At 34.8% G+C, this 21365-nt stretch overlaps 1 protein-coding gene and 1 long non-coding RNA gene across 2 annotated transcripts; one reads left to right on the plus strand and one right to left on the minus strand.

The window, feature by feature from the left end:
* The first annotated feature begins 3947 nt into the window (after positions 1–3947).
* Positions 3948–8828, plus strand: LOC130623016 (uncharacterized). The gene is made up of 2 exons (XR_008981129.1): positions 3948–6069; positions 6665–8828. It is a non-coding gene; the product is annotated as an uncharacterized LOC130623016 (long non-coding RNA).
* A 1207-nt stretch (positions 8829–10035) lies between these two features.
* Positions 10036–13364, minus strand: LOC130623165 (uncharacterized). Its single transcript, XM_057438652.1, has 6 exons — positions 11768–13364; positions 11206–11377; positions 10833–11091; positions 10516–10728; positions 10330–10378; positions 10036–10163 (listed from the first exon to the last, which is right to left on the minus strand). The coding sequence occupies exons 1-6, from the start codon at positions 12360–12362 to the stop codon at positions 10036–10038; spliced, it is 1416 nt and encodes a 471-aa protein (XP_057294635.1). The 5' UTR covers positions 12363–13364.
* Positions 13365–21365: the final 8001 nt, after the last annotated feature.

Raw genomic sequence — 21365 nt, forward strand, 5'->3', positions numbered from 1 at the left:
ACTCATCATAAAACTTATCTTTATCTTCCTCACTGAGTCCACACTGTGGAGCATAAACTGACAAAAAAGTGACAATCCTATTACCTATCAAAAACTTTATCACTATAATACGACTATTAACACGCATAACATCTATTACTTTTTCTACCCACTTCTCTGCAACAAATATGCCAACTCCTCCATATCCATCAGTATTACCAATCCAAAAAAGCTTATACCTTGCCTTCCTACCTTCCACAAATCTCACTGAAGCTCCTCTCCACCTAACTTCCTGAACACAACACATGTCAACAGATCTACGTTCTAACATTTCAACTACTTCACCTGCTCTACCTCTCAGAGTACCAACATTTCCACTAGCCATCCTCAACCTAGTGTTATCTACCTTGTGATGTGATAGCTGGGTAACAGTCTGACGATGCTCACATCTGACATCTGTCCTACCGTGCGCGACACCTTCACTCCTTAGAGTTCCAGCCCCGTTTACGCAGTTTTTCTGATTAACAATTCTTACGGCCATTAATAAGGAGTTTTGGCATTGTTTTACAGCTGGATGCCCCTCCTAGCGCCAACCGTTCACAGACCGGACTGGGTGTTTTTTAAAGTGACACCATCACTATGTGGCATTTCATGGGACTTCCACAATCGCCCCTTTAAACTAAGGTATGGTGGAGAACGTTCAACTCCTCTCTTGTCTCTTAAGGAGACCCTTCACCCAACTAATAACTTATATTAAAAACTTTATTAACTCCTTTCTCTTCAAACGCATTCTTTTAACTGTCGTCCGCCATGTTTATGTTACAAGGTGTTGCATTTCGCGAATGTTCCAGGCGAGTTCGGGCGTGTTCGGGAAAGTGCGGGCGGTTTCGGCCAACAACCGTCAATTTAATTCGAAAAGTCGCCCGAACTCGCCCGTATATATGCGGGCGTTTGCGGCTTATCGGCACCCTCTTTATTTAGCTAGAAAATCTGAGCCACTAAATTATGTTTTATGCTTTAGTTAGGGAGCTTTTTAGGGGTGTGAATGACCTAAAAGTGAAAAATAGTGATAGCTCTACGTAACCTTCCATTTTCACTATATTTTTCAAAATAAATACTAGGGACAAGGTTGCAAAAAACACATTATGGAGAATGCATTTATTCTTTTATTTATAAAAAAAGTCCAGGCTCTTCTGCTAAAAAGAATATATGTCTATACCAATGTTCTTTTGCTGATTTGGCTAAACTTTTGGTTCTTAGTTTTTTGTCTAAAATTGTTAGAACCAACATATTTTGTGGATAATTGTATATATATGATGGTACTTTCCTAATCAGAGCATAATTAACTCATTGTGCAGTATGTGTATGACTAGAAAATATGTCTTAAGGATCATTTAAATCTAGCTACATAGCTAATTTTATGCCGGCCAAGTAGCCAGTTTTATGTCAGATAAGTAGCTAGTGAGAAAAACAGTTTTGTGCTGGTTAACTACCTAGTTTATGCTCTGCTAGCTAGCCAATTTGGTAGTGTTATACCAGCTTATTTTGCCACATATGTTGGTAGTTATTTGCTAGTTAGGTGTGGGTGAGAAGAGGTTCATTACATGTAAAAAATAGTGATATACTAGCTAGCTATTCATACTTCCCTCTTTCGTTTTCTTGAAAATATCAGTTCGTCCGCTTGGCACCATCTTTAAAAAACAACAAACACTCCATCGCTTTGCTCCTTGATAAACACGTTGTCTCGCTTACTATAAACTGTACTAAAGAATGACCACACTAAATTGCTGGATTACTGTGATTTTTGTTTGAATTTTTATAATTCGGATGTATAGGGACGAAATCGCATAGAAATGCTATATACTCTCCATCGTACTTCTTTTCCCTTATATTTGGCTTATATAATGAGGAAATAGGCTCCGCTACGCCCCGTGCTCTGGCGCGCACTCCGCTACTCTCCGCAAATATAGAAAGTGTTGCAGAGCGTGGAACTGAGTTCCCTAGGTTCGCAAGCGAAAAATTTTAGATGCCACTTTCGGTTGAATTGTACAATGAATCGTATAAAAAACAAAGTTCCCACGTGCCTCATGGTAATCGATCAAACGGTTTCATCTTCGATTTGATGAAACATTTCCTGGACGTGCGTACAATATATATATAACAATATATATAGCTAGCTACAACCGTCCACGAAAATATAGCTCTCTATTCCCCCTCATGTTAAACACTGACCTTTGTGGCTCAGCAAGGTAAACGATTACACGTGACATACCTTCATGAACATACTATCTGCAAAATATCTAGCTAGCTACGTTCTTCTTTCTACGTTCGACTTTCTAAACTTTTTAGTTCTTGGTTTTTGGAATAAAATTGCCAGTAGAGACGAGAAATTTTGTGGATGATTGTAGCTAGAACAATCTATGTGATGGGACATTTCTAAAGAGTAGAATTATCTCACTCACTGTGTAGTATATATATAGCTAGTTAGCTAGCTAGTTAGAAAATATGTTTAAAACAACTTTTCTATGGTGATATGTAGCTGATTTTATGCTAGCAAAAATAGCTAATTTTATGTTAGCTACATTGGTAGTTTTAACCCATGTAAGTAGTTAATTTTATGCTAGCTGTGTAGCTAGTGTATTATGCGAGCTATATGGCACTGTTTGCTCTTTTTTATGCTAGCTAGTTAGCATAAAAAGAGCAAACAAGAAGTAGCTATAGGTAGTTATATAGTTTGCTATCTAAGTTCTATTATTATTGCAGCTAAGTCTGCAGTTTTATGCTAGCTAGCTTTAGGTGTGAGAAATGCTAAGAAGGGGATCATTACATGTAAAAATATAGTGATATATCAGCTAGCTAAACATACCTTTTCTTCGTTTCTTGAAAATGAACTTCTGTCCATTGCGACCAACAAGCCAATATGGCTATCAACGCAATTTCCGTTTAAAGCGCTAAGTATCTTAGAAAAGGTCACGTGATATTAGTAAAAGTGACCATGGCAAAAGCTCTATGCCGATCTGATCTCAACTGGAAACGGCGTGGTCTCGACCAACCAGATTTTAACAGAACATTTTGAAGAAATGACCATAAAAAAAAGTGGGGTAAGTGGGTCAAAAACGCCCACGTTTTCATTAAAATTTCACGTACTAGGGGGAAACGCGGAAATTTGTCACGCTCTAATATATTTATGGGAACGAGGAAAATAGCTTCGCTGCGCTCGGCTCGCTGGCGCTCCCCTTCACTACGCTCCGCAACTACTATAGAAAGTGTTGCGGAGCGTGGGACTGAGTCCCCTAGGTTCGCAAGCGAAAAATTTTAGATGCCCCTTTCGGTTGAATTGTATAACGAATCGTATAAAAAACAAAGTTCCCACGTGCTCCATGGTAATCGATCAAACTGTTTCATCTTTGCCTTGATGAAACATTTCCTGGGGTTTCCGCATTAGCGGTATATACCGTAGTGTGTTCCGGACGCAATATTACTTGCACCAGGGACATATTTTCTTTAGAACCTGATGTATCGAAAATGCTAAAAAATGTTAAACGGAACAAGAATGGTGTTCGGTTCAAGTTACAAAAACGGAAAATATTTCTTTATCGTGAAATTATTTTCTGGTTTAAAAAATTATGAGATTTCCCGAACAGGAATTTTTTTCATTTTTCTGAAATTTGTTTTGATTGAACCCAAAAAGTGAATTATATATATATATATTTGTATATATTTGAAGATTTTCAGTAGGCGTTGATGATTGCACGAGAACCGCTTGTCAGAATTTAAAACGCCTCAGTAATAACAAATGTATATACATGTTGAAAAAGTTTCCCGATACATATTTATTGAAATAATTTCCGTTTCTGTAACTTGAGCCGCACTGGTGTAAGCTCGAGCTAGCTAACTATTCTTAAAGTAGTTAGCTAGCTATAGCTATATATGCTATCTAAGTTTTAATATTATCCCAGCTAAGTCAGCAGTTTTATACTAGCTAGCTTTAGGTGTGAGTGAGGCTAGAAAGGGGCTCATTACATGTAAAAAATAGTGATATACTAGCTAACATACCCTTTCTTCGTTTTCTTGAAAATGCCCTTCCATCCATTACGTCCAACAAGCCAATATGGCCATCAACGCAATTTTCATTTCAAGCGCTATGTATGTGTCACGTGATATTAGTAAGAGTGACCGTGGCTAAAGCCGTATGCCGACCTGATCTCAACTGGAAACGGCATGGTCTCAATGAACCAAATTTTCACGAAAGAAATGACCATAAAAAATATTTGGGTAAGTGGGTCAAAAATCAGACGTTTTGAAATTTGATGTACTAGGAGAAAACGCGGAAATTCGATACGCTCTAATATATTTATGGGAACGAGGAAAATAGCTTCGCTGCGCTCGGCTCGCTGGCGCTCCCCTTCACTACGCTCCGCAATCAATATAGAAAGTGTTGCGGAGAGGTTGCCAAGGCAAAGGCATTAAGCACGGCAAGGAAAGGGCAAAGGCAGTCAAGGAAATAGGAAGAGGAATCAGGAAGGCAGGGGTAGGCAAGGCATGGGAGCCACAGGCAAGGACATAGTAGGCAGGCACCAGAAAAGGCATAGGAAGGGTAGGCAAAGAAAGGCACAGTCAGTGCTGGCAAGGCAATGGAACGGCAAGGCAGGGGTGCATGACTTTAGTAGAAAATCTCCACCTTACAACTCAAAGATTGCGTATACTCAATATGTCTAAGTTAAGTATCATATTAGTCCAGGAGTATAGAAAATATTAAGGTGCAAATGTTTCAAATTCAATATCTCAAAAAAAAGTCTCAAATTTATCTCAGGTCAATACACAGTGAATCATAGCAGAATTATGTGCCATTACAAGTATTTAAACAATCGGTCATAACGACATATCATTTTTTGATAAATCTGAGATTAACTTGGTTCCAATGACAACAACATTAAAAAGTCAAGATATAGAAATAATCAGAAGTCCTACTCAAAGATTACCTATTATATGAAAACCTGGTTGTTGTAGGTGCAAGATAATTATGTTTTTCCTAGCCCTGTCCAGGATTTGAACCTGAATCTCTCATTAGCATGAGTGTCATAGCCATTAGACCAGCAGGGCATAAACATAAATATATATATATACAAAACTTTACAGGTGAGTATTATATACACTTAGGAATTTACGCTGGTTAAGCCACAAGTAACTGTGTTACCTGGCGTTAAACGCTTGATGGAACAATTAATACAAATTTTAAACTGTACCACACATTCAGGTGGCTCGCTTTAGTACAGGTGTGCAGTATATCATAAATCGAGTGAAACACACAACATTAAAGGTGTGTCGGGTGTGTAATTATATTTTTCAGATTAACAAAATATATATTTCCTTCAACTTTAGCTTGAATAGAAACACAATTTACATATTGTGCAATGTCATAGCGAAAACTGTTTCACAAAATGTTCCCGGTAAAACTTAAAATATATATGTACTTTAATCTGTGGTGCGCCATTAGTATAGGTAAACAAACCCTTTGAAAATAACTTTAGCACAACTTCTGTTAAATAGAAACACAGGTAATAGCTTGTCGTTAACACTAGGCTGAGTGATTAGTACAAATATACTGTGGCGCACATCCGAAAAAACTTTGGTTCACATAAACAGACAGTAAACACCCTGTTGTTATCCTAGACAGCTAAAACAATCATTCAGCAATTTTATTTTGCGGAAAATTTTTTGTATCATTTAAAAATAAAAACACTGTTCAAAACCTGTTTTTAAGCTCCTAAAGAATCCTGCAATATTTTATGGGAAAAGTTTCAAAAATTAATCATAAAATCGGACAGCCGTAATACATTTTTAAAAAAACCTTTACTGCAACTTCGGTTTAAAAAAACACAGCGGAAACAGCCTGTTGTTAGCCTGTGCAGCTAAAAATCAAATAGCAGTATATGTTTTGTTTGCAAACAAGTTTTCATGACAGTAGGATAAAAATATCTTATTCTAGACTGAACAAAAACATCATTAGAGCCACATGTGTAAAGATCGGGTCAAGTTACAAAAACAGAAATTATTGGGACATTATTTGTATACATATCGTGAAATCAGGTAAGAAATAATGAATACACTTGGAGATTTTCAATACATGTTGACGATTGAACGAGTATTGAAATAATTTTCACATCTGTAACTTCAGCCGCACTGGTGTATGCTCAGCGGCAGGGTTAAAAAAGTTTATTTCCTGACGTGTGTACAATATATATAGCTAGCTACAATCGTCCATGAAAATATGGCTCTCTATTCCCCCTTAATGTTAAGAACTGCTCTTTTGTGGCTAAGCAACGTAAACAATTACACGTGACATACCTGTATATAAACATTTACTATCTGCAAAATATCTAGCTGGCTATGTTTGGCCATTTTGTGGACGATTGTAGCTAGAACAAGCTGTATGATGGGATATTCCTACAGAGTAGAATTATCTCACTCACTGTGTAGTATATATGTATAATAGCTAGCTAGATAGAGGATAGGGGTTAAGTAAAGCTAGCCGTACCTAACAGCCGCACCTTAGCCGTACCTTAGCCGTACTTAAGAAAATTCGTAATTAGCAGCTCTGTGTAAGACCACTTGCTTCTAAGCTTAAAATTAGTAGTTAATGTATATCAAAGTTAAATTGTCTAACTTTTATTTCGTTTTTTAGGTGAATATCTATGCCGATAAAAATGTTGAAAAATGGAGCACTCCATCGTCGAGCCCCAGTAACCCCCAGGGAATCCTCAATGATGAAATACCGATAATAATATATCTTACATGTATTATAATTTTTTATAAAATGATTTTAATACAGATACAAAAGAGATTTTTAAAATTGAATGTATGAAAAACATTAGTAAAGTAAGATTGAACATTATTACGCTGCGGATAATATTAGAGCTAGCGCTAAAAGTGACTACAGCTGGCTAAATTTAAATACGGTTGCCAAAATAAGGGACGGCTAGATAATATTAAGGTACGGCTGGGTCCTATCATATAAGAAACAACTTCAAATGCTACAAATTTTCAATAACTTAATTTCGTTTTCATTGTACATATTTTAGCACTTGAAGATGTTTCTTATACGATAGGACCTAGCCATACCTTAATATTTTCCAGCCGTACCTTATTTTAGCTAGCCGTACCTAACCTAATTTCGTTTTTATGGAACAATTTTAGCATTTGAAGATGTTCCTTATACGATAGGACCTAGCCGTACTTTAATATGGTCCAGCCGTACCTTATTTTAGCTAGCCATACCTAACCTAATTTCGTTTTTATGGAACATTTGTAGCATTTGAAGATGTTTTTTATACGATAGGACCCAGCCGTACCTTAATATTTTCCAGCCGTACCTTATTTTAGCTAGCCATACCTAACCTAATTTCGTTTTTATGGAACAATTTTAGCATTTGAAGATGTTTCTTATACGATAGGACCTAGCCGTACCTTAATATGGTCCATATATGTTGTCTTATAATTTTCATATTTTTCATCTCTTTTCCTTACCTATCCCCTTTATTTTACTTTACTTGATAAGTCGCATTGAAGTTCAGCGCTCGTACTAACCACCTTTTTATTGCCAGCCGTACTTAATTTGTCGATTTGGGAATCACCTTCCCGCGCTCTCCCCCGTTTGGTTTCTATAAGAGCAAGATGTTTCGTTAACATTTTTCGTATTTTGCGGGTTCATTGGCGATTGAGAAACAGAAATTCAGTGACACAACAAATTTACCACTACGATTAGCTCAGTTTTTTCCATTAAAATACATTACCTCACCTTAAAAAGAAAAGTGTAGTTACGTACGGCTAAGGTACGGCTGTTAGGTACGGCTAGCTTTACTTAAGCAGGATAGGTAGAAAATCAGTCTCAAACAATTTTTCTATGCTAGCTATGTTGCTGATTTTATGCCAGCAAAAATTTCAATTTATTGCTAGCTACATGGGTAGTTCTATCCCAGCTAAGTAGTAAATTTTCTGCAAGCTTTGTAGCTAGTTTTATGCTATAGCCCTTTTTTAGGAGCGGTTTTAGAATTTCCCCTTTACAGCAGAAGACAGCAATACAAATAACCAACGACCAACTATCATATTATTTAAAATTATCTATCTAAGTATTTGTTATCATCCAACGACCAACGACGACAATCAAGAAAAAGTATTTGTTATCATCCAATGGCCAACGACCAACGATGACAATCAAGAAAAAGTAATTGTTATCATCCAATGGCCAACGACCAACGACCAACGATGACAATCAGGAAAAAGTATTTGTTATCATCCAACGGCCAAAGACCAACGACTAACGATGACAATTAGGAAAAAGTATTTGTTATGGTCCAACGACCAACTACCAACGAAACGGTTACGAGCAACAAATGGTTACGAGCCAACGGCCAACGACCAACGATAATTATATAAATCTATAAATCCTAGTAGGTGGATAAAACATTTTAAAATTTTAAAATTTCATATTTACTGCAAATTAAATACACAAAAATAATAGCCTGGTGATAAATTGTTTAAAAGGATTCCCGCATAGAATTTATAGTTAATATTTTTTGTTCTTGTCAAATTCAAGATTAAAATATATCTGCAAGGACAGTCGAATTGATTTCAAATATCAGTTTGTACAGAACGAAAAATTTCAATTCTTCTATCCGTCTGTTCTTGAGTGGAAATGTATCTAAACTCAAATGGAAATCTTTAAAGTTAAATAATAAGAACGAAGAAAAAGGCTTTTTTTAAAATTGCAACAAAATTTTTGAAAAACTTTTTATCTTGTAATTGAAATTAGGAATCCATTGAAAAAATCCGAAAATAAATTATGAAAATGCGAAAATTTCATCCGACAAATACACAGAAGATAAGTCGCAAATGAATTTCGAAAATAAATCTTGATCCTTGTTAGCATATCTCCACATAAATTCCGCCATGTAAGATGAAAAGTGGGATTTTTTTACTCCAAATGATGGTAATGTTGATTTAACTTGCCTCCAGTGTCCTTCAATTTTATTTGTATGATCTCCGTTACAGTTAACAAATTCAACTGAGTGGTAAACTTTTAAATGTTCAAAATCTAATTCACTTAAAATATCATATGGTTTCCAAAAATCTGAAACTATAGTTGTACCAGGCAGGATCCAATTTTTTATTATAGGTATCAGTGTCTCTCTGTCTCTCTTTTCTACCGCTACAAGAAAGTTCTTTCGCGATTATTCTTCTATACCACCAAAAACCCACTGTCCATCTACACGATGGCCCCTGTGGTATTTACGCTTTCCAAACTTACTCTCGTCAATTTGAACTCGTACACCTTTACCGCCAATCTTTGATGAATTTTGGAAGAGTAATACTTCACACGTTTCTCGGCAAAACATATCCCAGTCAACAGCAGTAGAACTTGATATGCACATTTGTTTGGCTATTTGATTTTGATCGATACCAGTGGTCCACCAATACGTCATTTCAATCACCTCTTCTATCGTCAAATTAGACTTTTCAAACCAGCTACCTTTGCGAATTGACGTTTCAATAAAATGACCATTCTTTTGGCAACGCCATCTAATTCCATCTGAACTTTTGCACTTAGACAAGATCATGTCATTGTTACATTTATCGCATTTTCTTTGTTTTATTAACAAATTGTTATCAAAACACCACGATAAGGCATTCTCTTTGGTATTCGTGATGTTTGTGATTAAGTATTTGTGTGTTGTAAATGCTGTTTTATCGGATGAGCGGATAAAACGATCATAACTGTTATGAGAAGGTCCAAATTGCGTAGACTTGTCATGACTAACACTATTGACACCACATTGTGTTCCCCGGCTTTTTAATCTTTTTAACGGTGGGTAATCCATGCTATGATTTAATCAGAAATTAATCAACTTCTTTGCAAGTTATTGAAATTATTGTATCAAAGAATATTTGTAGATTTGAAAAACGAATAATGAATCGTTAAATTGTAATCTAATTATAAAATAATAGAAAATGTACTTACTATGGTCCCTTACTGTAATTTCTCAGGCAGAGTATTTGTCATTCGTGATACACAGAAAAGCTTATATCAGATAACGGGACGTTAATGAATTCCCTACATTGCATAATTTTAGCTACTCTTGCAGTGTTAAAAGATTCATCAAAAACACATGACTTGTCTTCAGAAACTTTTTTTACAATTACTCATATTAATCATACAGAAAATAAGAAAACGTGACTAAATTTAAGCAATACAAATAATAGTAAAAACATGCTGAACACAACTCAAATGTTACGCAACTTTCCGAACAGTGTTTATACTTTTTCATGTACAAGCAATTTTTTATAAGAAACTTTTTTCGAGCATTTTTTGCCTCGGCATATCTGTATACAATTTGTCAATCTAGTAAAATAAGTTTTATTAAAATTTACAATTTTAAACCCGATTAACTTTGTTATAGCTAACCTATATATTTTGGTGTTGATAAATTTGTAAACTTTTTTATAAGTAAGAACGACTTATTCTATGGATACACTAACCAAACGACCAATGTCTTTGTTAACAAAGTTTTCTATAAACTTAACAAATTCTTGGGATAGTAAACCGCGAAATCTTTTTGATGTACTTTGTTTGAAGGATCTGTATGTGACGAAGGCACCCGGTGTCATTAAAACAGCTTTTTTATATTCATCAGAAGTTGGGGCACGTTTAACTGATGGTGTTTTGCTGGTACTAACCAATTCTGTGATATACTAAAACGAAAAATATTGTCATAAATGAGATGAATAAATGTCTATGAAGAGATAATAAATGCAAATTTGCTGTAACTTAATTATAAAATATTTAAAAGACTAACTGTGTAAAATAATTCTTTCTGTTCATCAATTGATTCAACATACATTATGGCACGTTCCAATGTTTGCAAGGAAATAGCTTCTGGTAGACATGTAAATTCAACTTCATTAAAAAGGGCATTATAAAAGTATTCCACTGTGTGTAGAGCGACAGCAACTTTTGGAATTAACTCTGGTTTTTTAGACTTGCTGGTTGGTCTGCCGTGCAAAAGATCGTTGTTTAGATCGGTCAAAAACTGTGTCTCCATGTTGTCGTACAATCTATACAAATTGGTAAAAAAAAAAAAAAGAGGGGGAAATAGAATTGAAGAAAAGGAAGAAGAGATTATTTATCATGTCATGTATAAAGTTTAAAATTATTAAAAATCTTCTTACTTTAACGCATTTTCGTCAAAATAGAATATTGTATTATCTATGTGTACATAGTTGGCATAAATATCCTTGATATCGATGGTTGTTGAGGATTGTTGGGCGATTTGTTGTTCCTTGGGCATCGGACGGTATGAACGAGGTGTTATAATTAAAAATCGGTCCAAAAATCCATTACCTTTATCCATTAAAGACAAAATAAAAGCCATGCTTTTTATTTGTGTAGCAACTTAAAAAATAAAGAATTTAATACGTGTGCATATTTTTAAAACCTTTTTGTAATCACAAGAATTGATTTTGTTTAAACGTATATTCATCAGCCTTTATGGTGTATATTTTTGCTTCACTTTTTGGAAGGAGCTAAAAAGTTAGATTACGAACCAACTAACCGCATCTGCGTATACCGTAAATAACGGATTAAGGTTCCGGGGCGCTTACTTACAAATATTTCCCTAACCCCGGGACACTTATTCGACAGGGGGCGTATTGAGCACGGGGCGCTTAATCCGTCATTTACGGTATGCGTTGCATAAGGAGAAAAGAAAAAGAATAAATAAAAAATAATTACCTAATATGCACAATGCGCAATTTTCAGGTATATATCTGTTATTTTCAGTACTGAATTGAATAGACACATTTTCTCCACTAAAAATCTTCGATAGAATCTCCATATCCCCAGTGTAATTCTCATCGTTTTTTTTCAATATTTTGTACAAGTACTCCTGTATTTCGGCATTAACAATGTATGTACATTTTCTTGTACAGAGGCACTTTGTCAAGCCAGATGTGGTGGTGTTAGATATAATGTCTGTATCTTCTTGAATAGCCTTTAATGGTTGATTAACTGCCATCTTAATAGCGGGCGACTTTCCTGTAGACGGCTGTCCAACAAACAAGAAAAATGTGTTAAGGTTAATGCTATAACCATTTCTTATTTCAATCGAACCGTGATTTTTAGAGGTCAAGTAATTAGCTGTAGTTATTACGGAAGCAAGAACATATCCAATGTTTGTACCTGCAGCTGTTGCTTTATTGTTAAGATATGTAAACAATTGTTCGGATAGAACGTTTTCATACTTGACGTTATGATTAATAAATCTTGAGTTTAATTCGGCCCAAACTTCTTCAGGTTGTGAATTAATAATTGATTTTGAAGAATACATTATAAAAGATATGGGCGATAGATACGCGAAGCCGTTTGTTACAAGAATGACTGTTTTAATAAACGGTCGTTATTTTTAACGTCAGATACGATGTCGTGACATTGCGCGAAGCAACGAATTAAAAGACGCGTAGGCGCTAACGTGATAGTGTTGTAGACGTTGCATATAGCGTTATTTTGGTTAATGATTTTACAAAAGTTGGTCGTTGGTTGTATTAAATTTAATTTACTATTTGAAGGGGATATTCTAAAGTTTAGCCCTTTTTTATAGCTAGCTAAACGGTTAAAGTAAGCTAGCTATATGTTATCTAAGTTCTGTTATTATGCCAGCTAAGTGGGCAGTTTTATACTAGCTAGCTTTAGGTGGCAGTAAGGATAAGAAGGGGTTATCAATGTAAAGAAATAGTGATCTACTAGCTGTACATACCCTTTCTTCGTTTTCCTCAAAATACCCTTCTACCCTATCATCAAGCTATCATCAACTAAATTTTCGTTTCAAGCGCTATGTATCTGAGGAAATGTCATGTGATATTAGTAAGAGTAACTTATGAATCACGTGGCTAATGCTGTATGCCGACCTGATCTTAACTGAAAATGGCGTGTCTCGACCAACCGGATTTTCACGGAAGAAATGACCATAAAAAATATTTGGGTAAGTGGGTCAAAAGTCGGACGTTTTCATCAAAATTTCACGTACTAGGGGGAAACGCGGAAATTTGTCACGCTCTAATATATTTATGGGAACGAGGAAAATAGCTCCGTTCGAGCAATGGCTCTCTCTCCGCAAAAATAGTTACCAAGATGAGATGAAACTAGTATAGAAAGTGTTGCGGAGAGGTTGCCAAGGCAAAGGCATTAAGCACGGCAAAGGCACGGCAAAGGCAGCCAAGGAAAGAGGAAGAGGAATCAGCAAGGCAGGAGTAGGCAAGGCATGGGAGGCACAGGCAAGGGCATAGTAGGCAGGCACCAGAAAAGGCATGGGAAGGGTAGGCAAAGGCATTAAGCACGGCAAGAAAAGGGCACGGCAATGCACAACAAAGCAGGCAAGAAAACAGGAAGAGGAATCAGCAAGGCAGGGGTAGGCAAGGCATGGGACGCACAGGCAAGGCCATAGAAGGCAGGCAACAGAAAAGGCGTAGGAAGGGTAGGCAATGGCAAGGGAACGGCAAGGCAGGGCAGGCACGTTAATAGAAACTCTCTCCCCCTACAACTCAAAGATATACTCAATGTAAAGTATTATATTTATATAAGGTCAATATACAGTGAATCATCTTAGCAGAATTATGTGCCAATATAATACAACCTGGTTGTTGTAGGTGCAAGATAATTGTTTTTCATGCCCTGTCCAGGATTCGAACCTGGATCTCTCATTTGCATGAGTGTCATAGCCATTAGACCAACAGGGCATGATATATATATATATATATATATATATATATATATATATATATATATATATATATATATATATATATATATATATATATATATATATATATATATATATATATATATATATATATATATATATATATATATATATATATATATATATATATATATATATATATATATATATATATATATATATATATATATATATATATATATATATATATATATATATATATATATATATATATATATATATATATATATATATATATATATATATATATATATATATATATATATATATATATATATATATATATATATATATATATATATATATATATATATATATATATATATATATATATATATATATATATATATATATATATATATATATATATATATATATATATATATATATATATATATATATATATATCTTATATATGCTCAGATAGCCTTTTTACTAACTAGGCAGGGGGACCTAGCGTTGATTATGTCTGGTTTAGTCACAAGTAACTATAACACCTGGCGCGATTTATACGTTTTGTAAACTGTGCCACACATTCATGTGGAGCGCTTTAGTACATGCAGTATATATATGATAAATTATGTGAAGCACACATAACAGTAAGATGTCTCAGGTGAAATATATTTTTTAAATAATAACTTTTTTGCAAAAATACAGTTTATATGTTGTGCCCATCTTAGCGAATTTTTTCAAAATGTTTCTGGCAAAACTTAAAAAGTGAATTTCAATCCAGGGTGAGTGCTTAGTACAGGTATGTTGCACATCCATATAGGTTTAATACCATTTCAAACAAAAGAATAGCTTAAACTTCTGTTAAATAGAAACACAGGTAACAGCTTGTTGTTAACACAGGGCTGAGTGATTTGTACAGGTATACTGTTTCGCACATACGTTTCGGCACAATACCCATTTCTAAAAAACTATCCTAACTTCAGTTCAAACAAACAGACATTTAACAACCTGTTCTTATCCTACGCAGCTAAAACAATTTTATATACTTTGTGGAAAATTTTGTAACATTTAAAAATAAAAATACAGTTTATAACGTGTTTTTACCTTCTCCAAGCAAAAAACCCCCGCAATATTTAATGGAAAAAGTTTCTCTTAAAAATAAAAAATTAAACACGGCACTATGATTGAGTGTATTATCTCACTCACTGTGTAGAGCTATAGCCAGAAAATCTATTTCTTTGTAGCTAGCTAGTTTTATACTAGCCATTATGATATTGTTTTATCTTTTTTATGCTATTAGCTAGCTAGCTCTTCAATTCAAGTAGCTCTAGCTAGCTATTTAAGTTCTATTATTATTCCAGCTCAGTCAGTAGTTTTATGCTAGCTAGCCTTAGGTGTGAGTGAGAATAAGAAAGAGTTCATTACATACCCTTTCTTTTTTCGCTTTCTTGAACATAACAAGCCCTTCCGTCGGTTGCGATATGGCTTAGATTGAGTTTGAGGCGCTATGTGTCCGAGAAAATGTCATGTGATGTTAGTAAAAGTGATTTATGTATCACGTGGCTAGAAAGTGTAGGCAGATTTAACCTAAACTGGAAACGGCACCATTTACGCTTGGTACCATATTTAAAAAACAACAAAAACTCCATCGCCGTGCTAAAATCATGTTGTCTCGCTCACTAGAAAAATGTACTTAAGAATGACCATATGAAATCGCTGGGAGACTGGGCCCCAAAACGACGGATTTTTGATATTTTTGATGTATAGAAATCCTATATACTCTCCACCGTGCTTACTTTTTCTTTTATATTTGGCTTATTTAATGAGGAAATGGGCTCCGCTACGCTCCGGGCGCTGACGCGCCCTCCGCTACTCTCCGCAACTAGTATAGAAAGTGTTGCGGAGAGGTTGCCAAGGCAAAGGCATCAAGTACAACTCAAAAGATTACCTATTATACTCAATATAGCTAATATCATATACTTATGAATACCTGCTTGTTGTAGATGCAAGATAATTATATTTTTCCTAGCCCTATCCAGGATTTGAACCTGGATCTCTCATTTGCATGAGTGTCATAGCCATTAGACCAACAGGGCATGAATATATATATATGAAAAACTTTACATGTGCATCTTATATATCCTTCACTTCGGTTCAAACAAACAGACAGTTAACAAGCTGTTGTAATCCTACGCACCTAAAACAATTTTACTTTGTGGAAAATTTTGTAACATTTAAAAATAAAAATACAGTTTATAACCTGTTTTTACCCTCTTAAAGCAAAAAAAACTGCAATATTTTATGGGAAAAGTTTCTGTGAAAGATCAAAAATTAATTGTGACATCTGATAGGCGTAACTCATTTTCCCAAAAAACTTTCTTGCAACTTCGGTTTAAAAAAACACAGCGGATACAGCCTGTTGTTATCCTGTCCAGCTAAAAATCAAACAGCAGTATATGTTTATTTTGCAAACAAGTTTTCATGACGGTAGGATAAAAAGCTCTTATCCAAAACTGAAAAAAACATATACATATCGTGAAAAAGAAATAATGAATACATTTGCAGATTTTCAATACATGTCGACGATTGAACGAGAACCGCTATTCAGAATTTAAAAAGCCTCAGTAATAACAAATGTTGATGTTGTAAAAATTTCCCGATATATATATATATATTGAAATAATTTTCGCTTCTGCAACTTAAGCCGCACTGATGTATGCTCAGCGGCAGGGTTAAAAAAGTTTATTTCCTGACGTGTGTACAATATATATAGCTAGCTACAACCGTCCACGAAAATATAGCTCTCTATTCCCCCTTAATGTTAAGAACTGCCCATTTGTGGCTAAGCAACGTAAACAATTACACGTGACATACCTGTATATAAACATTTACTATCTGCAAAATATCTAGCTGGCTATGTTTGGCCATTTTGTGGACAATTGTAGCTAGAACAAGCTGTATGATGGGACATTCCTACAGAGTAGAATTATCTCACTGACTGTGTAGTATATAGCTATGTATAATAGCTAGCTAGATAGAGGATAGGTAGAAAATCAGTCTCAAACAATTTTTCTATGCTAGCTATGTTGCTGATTTTATGCCAGCAAAAATAGCAATTTATTGCTAGCTACATGGGTAGTTCTATCCCAGCTAAGTAGTTAATTTTCTGCAAGCTTTGTAGCTAGTTTTATGCTAGCTATATTGCATTGTTTGTTTGTTTTTATGCTAGCTAACTCTTACAGTAGCTAGGTAGCTAAATGCTATCTAAGTTCTATTATTATTCTATCTAAATCTGCAGTTTTAAGCTAGCTAGCTTTTGGTGTGAGTGAGAATAAGAATGGGTTCATTACATGTAAAAAATAGTGATATACAAGCGAGCTAAACATACCCTTTCTTCATTTTCTTGAACAAGCCCTTCCTCCTTCGGCTGCGATATAGCTAGCTTAGATTAACGGAAGTTTGAGTTTGAGGCGCTATGTTATCGGAGAAAAAGTCACGTGATATTAGTCAAAGTGACTATATATCACGTGGCTAAAGGTACCTTAATCTCAACTGGAAATCCCCGTTAGGCCATCTTTAAAAGTAACAAAAGCACTCCATCACCGTGCCTTTGATGTTGTCTCGCTGAATCATAAATTTACGGGGAAAATGACCACAGTAAGCTACTGGGCAACCCAGTCAAAAAGTTGACGAAAATTGAAAATTTTGATGTATACGTGCGGAAATCCTATACACTCTCCTCCGTCCCTTATATTTGGCTTATTTAATGAGGAAATGGGCTCCGCTACGCTCCGGGCGCTGACGCGCCCTCCGCTTCTCTCCGCAAAAAAGAAATCAATATAGAAAGTGTTGCGGAGCGTGGAACTGAGTTCCCTAGGTTCGCAAGCGAAAAATTTTAGATGCCACTTTCGGTTGAATTGTACAATGAATCGTATAAAAAACAAAGTTCCCACGTGCCTCATGGTAATCGATCAAACTGTTTCATCTTCGCCTTGATGAAACATTTCCTGGGGTTTCCGCATTAGCAGTATATACCGTAGTGTGTTCCGGACGCAATATTACTTGCACCAGGGACATATTTTCTTTAGAACCTGATGTATCGAAAATGCTAAAAAAGGTTAAACGGAACAAGAATGGTGTTCGGCTCAAGTTACAAAAACGGAAAATATTTCTTTATCGTGAAATTATTTTCTGGTTTAAAAAATTATGAGATTTCCTGAACAGGAAATTTTTTCATTTTTCTGAAATTTGTTTTGATTGAACCCAAAAAATGAATTATATATATATATATATTTGAAGATTTTCAGTAGGCGTTGATGATTGCATGAGAACCGCTTGTCAGAATTTAAAACGCCTCAGTAATAACAAATGTATATACATGTTGAAAAAGTTTCCCCGATACATATTTATTGAAATAATTTCCGTTTCTGTAACTTGAGCCGCACTGGTGTAAGCTCGAGCTAGCTAACTAGTTAGCTAGCTATAGCTATATATGCTATCTAAGTTTTAATATTATCCCAGCTAAGTCGGCAGTTTTATACTAGCTAGCTTTAGGTGTGAGTGAGGCTAGAAAAGGGCTCATTACATGTAAAAAATAGTGATATACTAGCTAACATACCCTTTCTTCGTTTTCTTGAAAATGCCCTTCCGTCCATTACGTCCAACAAGCCAATATGGCCATCAACGCAATTTTCATTTCAAGCGCTATGTATGTGAGACAATGTCACGTGATATTAGTAAGAGTGACCGTGGCTAAAGCCGTATGCCGACCTGATCTCAACTGGAAACGGCATGGTCTCGACGAACCAGATTTTCACGGAAGAAATGACCATAAAAAATATTTGGGTAAGTGGGTCAAAAATCGGACGTTTTGAAATTTGATGTACTAGGAGAAAACGCGGAAATTCGATACGCTCTAATATATTTATGGGAACGAGGAAAATAGCTTCGCTGCGCTCGGCTCGCTGGCGCTCCCCTTCACTACGCTCCGCAAAAACACATGTATTAGGACAAAATATATTTCGGCTAACAAGCCTTCATCAGTTGTAAAATATAAAATCAAGTTACATCTTTTATGTAAAATTGGGCAAATATAATACGCTTGAGCGATTAACAGCAAAAGCATTGCTATATAAATACGTTTAGAATAACATAAACAGTTTTAAATCCTGTGGGTATAAATTGCTAAAAGAGAAGTATTTGCATATGTACATAGTTAAAATTACGGATGTTTTAACATATAAACAATTAAAAATGATTATGTACAGAATTTTTACAATAAAAAATCTATTGACAATTAAAAATGTGGTAAATTAGCAAAAGAACAAGTAAACCGATCATTGCTTAAATTAATGACACTGTGACGTAGCTGGGAGAAAGAAAATAAATAAATCAACGAGTAAGAGATAGACATTTAAGACATACTTACGAAAACATAAAACAGTCCCTACCCATTCCAGCTGGACAGAATGTGCAGAGTACACATTGAAGTTTTAAAGTACAGCTGATATCCCAGGAATGGATGAATGGGAGACCGTAACTTAGACTTTATCAGCAAGCAATTATCCGGCACATAGAACCGGGTTGTATAGAAATCATTAGAATATGAAACCTCATAATATATACCAATATATTTTGTCCTAATACATGTGTTTTTTCTTTCTTTTATATATTATATACACATCACATGCATTGGCTTATACATATATATATATATATATATATATATATATACATACATAAAAAAAGAAAATCAGTCCATCCATTTAAATCAAAATAGCCATCACCCAATTAAATGCTCGTAAAAACAATCAATTTGGTCCATCGCCAAAAAATACAGCTTACATGTTGTGCGAAACTTAAAAAGTGAATTTCAATCCAGTGTGAGTGCTTGCTTGGTACAGGTAAACAATGTCGCACATCCATATAGGTTTAACCATTCCAAAAAAAAATTAGCACAACTTCTGTTATATAGAAACACGGATAACAGCTTGTTGTTAACACTGGGCTGAGTGATTTGTGCAGGTATATATATATATATATGTGTGTGTTGCACATACAAATCGGCATAATACTCATTTCCAAAAAACCTGTGGTTATCCTATGTAAACCAATGTATCTGTAGAATACATAGGTATGTACTTTTGCTGATTTCACTAAACATTTTGGTCCTTGATTTTTGATCTAAAATTGTCCCATACATATCTTGTTCCTGTGGCTAGAACAAGCTATGTAATGGACATTCCTAATCAGAGTAGAATTATCTCACTTACTGTGTCATGTCAAAAAAATTTATATGCTAGCTAAAGGAGTTAATTTTATGCCTGCTCAATTGGTAGTTTTATCCCAGCCAATTAGTTAATTTTATGCTAGCTTTGTAGCTAGTTTTTTATGCTATAGCTACCTCATATGTTTTATGTTTGCTCTATTTTATGCCAAATAAAAAGAAGAGGCAATTTTTTCATTCTGAAAATATAAAATAAAATGTTATAATAGGTTTTTCTACAGAAATGAATAGAGATATTTATGTAGCTAGCTATTTACAAGAAAAATAATGGTTTGTTGTTGATATGTAGTTTTGCAAATATATACATCATATATATACACTATGTGGCAAGCTCAGTACTAGCTAGCAGTAAAAATATTTTGCCAATGTAGGTGTTGTGATTAGCTAGATGATAGTATATCTATAAAATAATTAAGAGTAATATAGCGAGAAATAGTAGGTTTGTGTACTCTACAAGGTATTTTCAAATTGGTAATCCCAAAAACTTAATTCAGAATGAACAAAGAAAATAACAAGGTAAAGTATATATACTTTTTGCCTATAACTAGCTTACATTTTTTTTAAAATTGAAGAAAAAGTTTTTATTATATTTTTAGGTACAAACTACACCAAAGAAGTTATATGTACGAAAAGAATACGATGAATGTCATTGCAGGGTATGTGCCAAAGCCTTCCAAAAAAAGCATATAGTGAATATATTTTCAAAGAAAGCAAAAGAAAAACAATTGCAACAAAAAATTATTAGAACATGTGGACTTGATATTACACAAGAGGATTTTTTAACAAAGCAAGAAAACAGGAAGAGGAATCAGCAAGGCAGGGGTAGGCAAGGCATGGGACGCACAGGCAAGGCCATAGAAGGCAGGCAACAGAAAAGGCGTAGGAAGGGTAGGCAATGGCAAGGGAACGGCAAGGCAGGGCAGGCACGTTAATAGAAACTCTCTCCCCCTACAACTCAAAGATATACTCAATGTAAAGTATTATATTTATATAAGGTCAATATACAGTGAATCATCTTAGCAGAATTATGTGCCAATATAATACAACCTGGTTGTTGTAGGTGCAAGATAATTGTTTTTCATGCCCTGTCCAGGATTCGAACCTGGATCTCTCATTTGCATGAGTGTCATAGCCATTAGACCAGCAGGGCATAAACATAAATATATATACAAAACTTTACAGGTGAATATTATATACACTTAGGAATTTACAGCACACAGCCTAGATAAATTAAACTTTTGAGAAATGCTGGTTAAGCCACAAGTAACTGTGTTACCTGGCATAAAACACTCGTTGAAACACTTAATACAAATTTTAAACTGTACCACACATTCAGG

The sequence above is a fragment of the Hydractinia symbiolongicarpus genome, chromosome 13 (assembly GCF_029227915.1).
Source record: "Hydractinia symbiolongicarpus strain clone_291-10 chromosome 13, HSymV2.1, whole genome shotgun sequence".
In the NCBI taxonomy this organism is placed as follows: Eukaryota; Metazoa; Cnidaria; class Hydrozoa; order Anthoathecata; family Hydractiniidae; genus Hydractinia; species Hydractinia symbiolongicarpus.